Genomic DNA, 6,178 nt, shown 5'->3' with positions numbered 1-6,178 from the left:
GCCTAGGAACTGCTCCGCACAACACCAGCTGACACCTCCAAGGCTTCCTGGGTGAAGGCAAGATGGAGGGACCAGTGGAAGGCAGCAGAACCATCCAGGCTTCACCACTAGAGGATCCCACAGATGTTCCTGGTCAGCACCTCCCCCACAAGGAGTGGACAACCCTCAACCGCCTGAGGACGGATGTGGGACGCTTTGGTGCATCTATGCAGAAGTGGGGTCTCACAGACAGTGCCCACTGCGAATGTGGGGACCCATCACAGACTGTGGAACATGTGCTGACCAACTGCCCTATATACCGGCCACAGAATGGTGATCGTGGGCTAATTGACCTAGACAATGACACACTGGACTGGCTTGCTGCAACGGAGCTGAAGGTCTAAGGACATACGACAGAAGATATATGAACATGATGTCAGACTGTTGCTCCGTCAGCAAAACCCCAGAAAGGCGGCAGGGCCTGATGGCGTGTCGTCTGCCACATTAAAGCACCGTGCTGACCAACTTGCACCTGTCCTCACTTCCATTTTCAACTGGTCACTTGGACTCTGTACTGTGCCTGCTTGTTTCAAATCTGCGGTTATCATTCCTGTCCCAAAGAAAAATAATATCACCTGTCTTAATGACTATAGGCCTGTTGCCCTAACATCTGTCATTATGAAAGTCTTTGAGCGACTGGTCTGTAAGCACCTGTCCAGCATAGCACTAGATCCTGACCAATTTGCCTACAGACAAATAGGAGTGTGGATGATGCAGTGTCCCTCTATTTGCACACATTTTACCCAACTAGAATCCAGATCCACCTATTTGGTGACTCTTTGTTGACTTCAGCTCCGCATTTAACACAATAGTGCCTGGGAACCCTACAAGAGCTAGGCGTCGAGCACACCTCTATGTAAATGGATCTTTAACTTTCTATGTGACAGGAAACAGGTTGTCAAAATAGGTGATCTTGTCTCGCTGCCTAGGCTCCTAAACACTGGGGTTGTGTCCTTTCTCCACTTCTGTACTCATTATTATTATATACTAATTTCTGTCAATCTCACTTCAGTACAGTTATGATGTATAAGTTTGCTGATGACACATCTGTAGTAGGTCTTATTACCAACGGGGATGAATCCGACTACCGCAGAGCAGTAGAGGAGCTGGTGAGATGGTGTGAGAGTTACAACTTGATTCTAAACATCTCTAAAACCAAAGAGATGTTCATCGACTTCATCTCGAGTCCCCCCCCCCCCCTATTCCTATCAACTTGTTGACATGGCAATACAATTATTGAATCTTGAATCTATAGACAATAGAGTCCCTGCTTTATTGCGAGTGAGACTGTGTTGGTCGCGGAGTAGATGACAGATAATAATAATAATAATAAAACTTTATTTGTATAGCACCTTTCATGACATGAAATGCAGCTCAAAGTGCTTTACAGAGCAATGGAGAGGAAAAAAAGAAAAGAAAAGAAAAGCAAGGCATAAATATTAAAAAACAAGAGCAGTAATGCAATACAGTGAGGACATGAATAACATTTTTTTTTTTTAAACAAATCAATTAAAAGCAAGGGTGTAGAAGTGGGTCTTGAGCTGTGCTTTAAAAATGTCTACAGAGGCTGCCTGTCGAAGGTACAGTGGGAGTTTGTTCCACGCCGTCGGCCCGTAGAAGCAAAAAGCTGCTTCCCCGTATTTTTTAGTTGCCATTTTTTCAGGCAAAGCAAGCAGGCCAGCAGTGGAAGACCTTAGGGGCGGTTTGGGACATATTTAGGCAGGCAGTCATGTAGGTAGGAAGGTGCGAGACCATTGAGAGCTTTATAAACAAGTAAAATAGGAGCTACTGGACACACAAAACAACCCTCTATATTCTATAACAACCCTCTATATCAAAATATACAATTATTATTATTTATTTTTACGGGGGAACGCTTCTGATGCAATGCTAAATCCCAAATAACGGATTTAGTGCCTCTGATGCAAGATAGGGCCCCAGGCCAGACTTTGGATATGCCTTGTGTAGATAATGTACACATTGGTCCCCAGGACATAAAGGAAAATATAGGAGCGGTAATTCTAATACTGCATAGTTTAGTTTATTGTTTTAACAATTAGTAAAAGTACAGTAAGAAAAATATCATGTTTGCTTAATTATTTAAAAAAATCACACCCGTGTGAACTGAGTGGTGTAAGGTTGATTCAGCTGGAGTTTTTGTCCGATGTGAGGTATTATATAAGGTAAGGTATTATATACCCTGATCAGCTCTGATCTGACGTAATGAAATCACACCTGGATGTGATTTCACAACTGGCTTTTTTTGCGCAGAGAAAATGACCACGGTTGCTACGGTCATCCAGTTCACCCGGGTGTGATTTAATTACGTCAGAAATTATTTTGAACATAGCAACCATGGTCATTTTTTTATGCACACAAAAGCCAGTTGTAGGAGTGGTTTACACCACTCAAAAAGCAGCATAGTCACAACTTATCTACAGATATTTACAGGTCAATGAGAGTCCGTTTTAGAATGATATAAATAAGTCATGTGGTCATCAGAATAATTTAGTACAGTGCAATGTGTTTACTTTGGCATGAAAGTAAACAGCAGTGTCACATTGTAGGTCATCTTCTTCACAGTGCTTATGGTCGACGTGCTGCCATATTGTTCATCATATTGTCCATCACAGCAGAACTAACAGGGTGGTCGACGTGACGTGTGCCGGTGTTGAAGGCATGTGGACAGATGATGATGTCATGTGCTCAGGTGATGACGTCAAAGGGACAGATGGTGATGGCTTGTGGACAGAGGATGATGTCGTAGGGACAGATGAAGTCATGCGGTCAGGTGATGATGTCGTAGGGAAAGACGATGATGTCCTGTGGACAGGTAATGATGTCCTAGCGACAGATGATGATGTCCTCTGGACAGTGACAGAGGATGCTGGTTTCAGTGTAGAGGTGGTGGAAGGTGGTGTTGTTTTCACCTTTGCATTCCTGAAAGAAAAAAACAAGAATTTCACATCAGTCTTAGAATATTGTTTTGTCTTAATCAGGAGTAAATATTGAATTCCATATTGGTTCATAATTCTCAGTCAGGTTAATATTGATGTTAATCTTACATGTTTAGGTGTTTCTGGTACATAAACTTTCCCATCCTTGACTCTGTATTCAAGCATTTCTTGCTGTTTGCCGTTTCCACACTGGAGATGGATAAAGTAATATTAATGACAGAGGATAGAGAACAGTGTGTAAAATGAAACGATATCGATCATATGTCTTACATACGGTTTAGAACATTGTACTTACACAATCTCCCTGTGAGGACAGAAGGAACTGGCTTCATACACCTGGTAAGTCTTGATGAGTTTTGGGTTCATGCTGTTGACTCCTTTATCTTTACATTTGCAGGAACGTTTATTGTCATGTTGACCTGTTGAATGAATGGACAAGACACTGTTAGTCTGACAGTGGCATGAAAATAATAAGATATTAAAACGGTGTTTTAAAACCACTGTTGACAAACTGCATTAGCAGTCAAATTAAAGCACATAATTCTCCCCAGAACTAAACCAGCAACACGGAGCATGAAGATTATTACAGAGTAAACATCAGATTTAAAAGGTAGATGACACAATTGCAAAATCCATGATTTACAATTCAGTCTATCGATAAATGTGATAAATGCTATATGCAAAGCAACTTCATGTGAATCAATGTATTTAGTGTAAAAGCCACATTACTGTACCTTCTACATCTAGAGCAAGCAGGCAGATGAGGAAGGTGATGACCGCTGATTTCACGATGCTGGGCATGATGGAGAGGAGAGAAGCTTCTTCAAGTGTTCTGATTGTTTCCTCTGTTGATAATGCTGTGAATGGAGGCAGCTCTCATATTTATATGGTTCAAAGACGCCCCCACACACTCCCCCTCTCTCTCCCAGAACTCCAGACATTGCATCACTCATTCCTCTTTTGCTTTCACTTACTGGGAATCACTCTGCTGAGAGGAAGTGAAGAAAGTCGTCTTTGAGTGAGTGACGTGAAGTGAAGTGAAATGACGCGTTAACCACTGTTAGACCAAGGAGCTCTATTTCAATATCACATTTTATCAGATAAACTGTGTCAGCTGTATGCCTGTATCTATTGCACTCACATGTCATCCTATTATTGTTTGGTTTCCTACATTTTGTTTTAAATTATTATTATTTCAAAACATTTTCAAAAAGCATCCCCCCAAAAAGCTAACCTTTTCAGGAATTCAAAACAAATTCAATTATTTTTTTCAGTAAGTTCAATCAAAGAAATTCCAATTAGAAAATAAAGTTTATTAAGTAGTTAAAATAGCAGGTCTACTGTAGGCCTAGTATACAGCAGAAAAAGCAAGAAAATAGTAAAAAGAAAAAGAAGGGAAAAGACAAAAAAAAGACAATACAGCTATGTCTAGCTACAGCTAGATCTTGACACTGATCCAGGATCTCGGTCTGTTACATTGAATGCATTTAAAAAGTGACTAAACTTTACACTAGCTGTCTGATAAGAAATCACGTGACTTTTGCTCCAGGCTGTCAGTGAAAGTGCAGAGCTGTGATAATTAAAGCCTTCTGCTCCTGGCAAAGGAATGTGTCCTGTTTAGTTTCGCTTAGTTTCGCTTCCATATTCTATGGAAAGACTATGGACAGCAGCAGACGAACAACTGGGATTTCCCCTGGGTTTAAGAGTTCAAGAAGACAGGCCATTTCTTCAAATGATCAAATATGACTGAAGCATGTCTGCTGTACAGGCGTCATCAATATGTTCGTAACTTGCCTTTGTCCCATGTTCTAATTCAAGATTTTGTTTTTACACACCATTATAATGTTCTTATTTTGATCATAATATAAGTCCCAATTACTGAATGTCTGAACGTCTCCAGATTTTCTTCAGAATATGTATGACACTGATTTACTATGACACTATGGCACATTAGGAGTCCACTAGGACTTGTTTCCTCTATTTATAATGTTGTGAATTGAGGCAGGCGAACTCTCAGTCACGTTTTATTTTGAAAGACCCTTGTCGTAACTCTGAGAGTTACCAAATGGACCCATAAGGATCCATTTGGTTCCATTTGTACACTCTCAGATTTACAGACCTGCTATGGTTGTTCCATTTGAAATGGAACATGTCCATTTGGTTCCATTTCTCTCCGAGTTACAGACATGTAATGGCCCTTTAGGCATAGCTCTTTATTTGTTTGTGTATTCATTATGTATGTCCATGACAAATATAGAATTTAAATAGAATTTTGACAAAAATGTCCACCACAATAAGCCAGCAGTTTGATTATTTTCCATAGGTGGTATGTTTGGAAAGAAACAGCAGCACAGTAGGCCTATGTGATAATAATTATCAAAGTAGACCTATATGATTGTCTGTTCAGCTGTTTGTTGGGCAAGTGTGTGTAGTTTTCATTGTCATTAATGCACATTAGCACAACTTATCCACATAGTTACTGTAACTGTAGCCTCGGAAACCCAGACGTTTTTATTTCCAGGGACTGTGACATACTGTATATCTGTTGCGTGTTGCAACATGAGGGTCAAACAAGTATCGTATATAAATAGTGTGGTTTTGGTTTAGGGTAGTGTGTTTTGGTGTTTTGTGGTTTGATGTTAAAACACATTAGGCCTATAGTGCTTTTCTCCAAAGTGCTTTAAATGTAGGCCTACTGCTCATTCACGCATTCTCAACACACACACACATGGATACACCGACGGCAGAGGAAACCATGCAAGGCACCAACCAGCTCATCGGGAGCAGTTAGGGGTTCAGTACTGCCCATGGACACTTTGACACGCAGCCAGGAGGAGCCGGGAATCGAACCTGGCTGTAACCTACGGATGGCGACCACTCTACCACCTTATGTGATTTGGTGGAATGTGGTTTGGTGTAACATAGTGTGGTTTGGACTGATCAGTGTGGAACACTGATCAGTCCAAACCCGGTAAAAAGCAAAAATATTAAGTCCAGCAAGTAATGATCAAAATGCAGGCACTTCAACGCAGGCAGACAAATCCAAAATAGTTAACTCACCAGCACACAGTACAGTGTACTGTACATGTACTAGTATGAAACATTCAGCTGCATAGTAGTGTGTAATGAGTTTTGTGTCCGTTTTTTTTAGTTGTAATTATGGCCTTTCTCATGCATACAAA

General features: G+C 40.8%; 1 protein-coding gene across 1 annotated transcript; it reads right to left on the bottom strand.

The window, feature by feature from the left end:
- Nucleotides 1-2,652: 2,652 nt before the first annotated feature.
- LOC306933920 (uncharacterized protein) lies at nucleotides 2,653-3,836 on the bottom strand. Its single transcript, XM_079516290.1, has 4 exons — nucleotides 3,731-3,836; nucleotides 3,292-3,415; nucleotides 3,105-3,185; nucleotides 2,653-2,979 (listed from the first exon to the last, which is right to left on the bottom strand). Exons 1-4 carry the CDS (start codon nucleotides 3,795-3,797, stop codon nucleotides 2,667-2,669), a joined length of 585 nt encoding a protein of 194 aa, XP_079372416.1. The 5' UTR covers nucleotides 3,798-3,836; the 3' UTR covers nucleotides 2,653-2,666.
- Between the last annotated feature and the right edge of the window lie 2,342 nt (nucleotides 3,837-6,178).

The sequence above is a fragment of the Electrona antarctica genome, assembly GCF_951216825.1.
Source record: "Electrona antarctica genome assembly, chromosome: 12".
NCBI lineage: Eukaryota > Metazoa > Chordata > Actinopteri > Myctophiformes > Myctophidae > Electrona > Electrona antarctica.
This window is presented reverse-complemented; position numbering and strand designations above follow the sequence as displayed.

Coding starts and splice junctions, on each gene's coding strand:
- LOC306933920 (XM_079516290.1), bottom strand. CDS start 3,797: ATGCCCAGCATCGTGAAATCAGCGGTCATCACCTTCCTCATCTGCCTG. Junction 3,186..3,291: donor TGTCCTCACAGGGAGATTGT/GTAAGTACAATG, acceptor ATCCATCTCCAG/TGTGGAAACGGCAAACAGCA. Junction 2,980..3,104: donor TACCAGAAACACCTAAACAT/GTAAGATTAACA, acceptor TTTTTCTTTCAG/GAATGCAAAGGTGAAAACAA.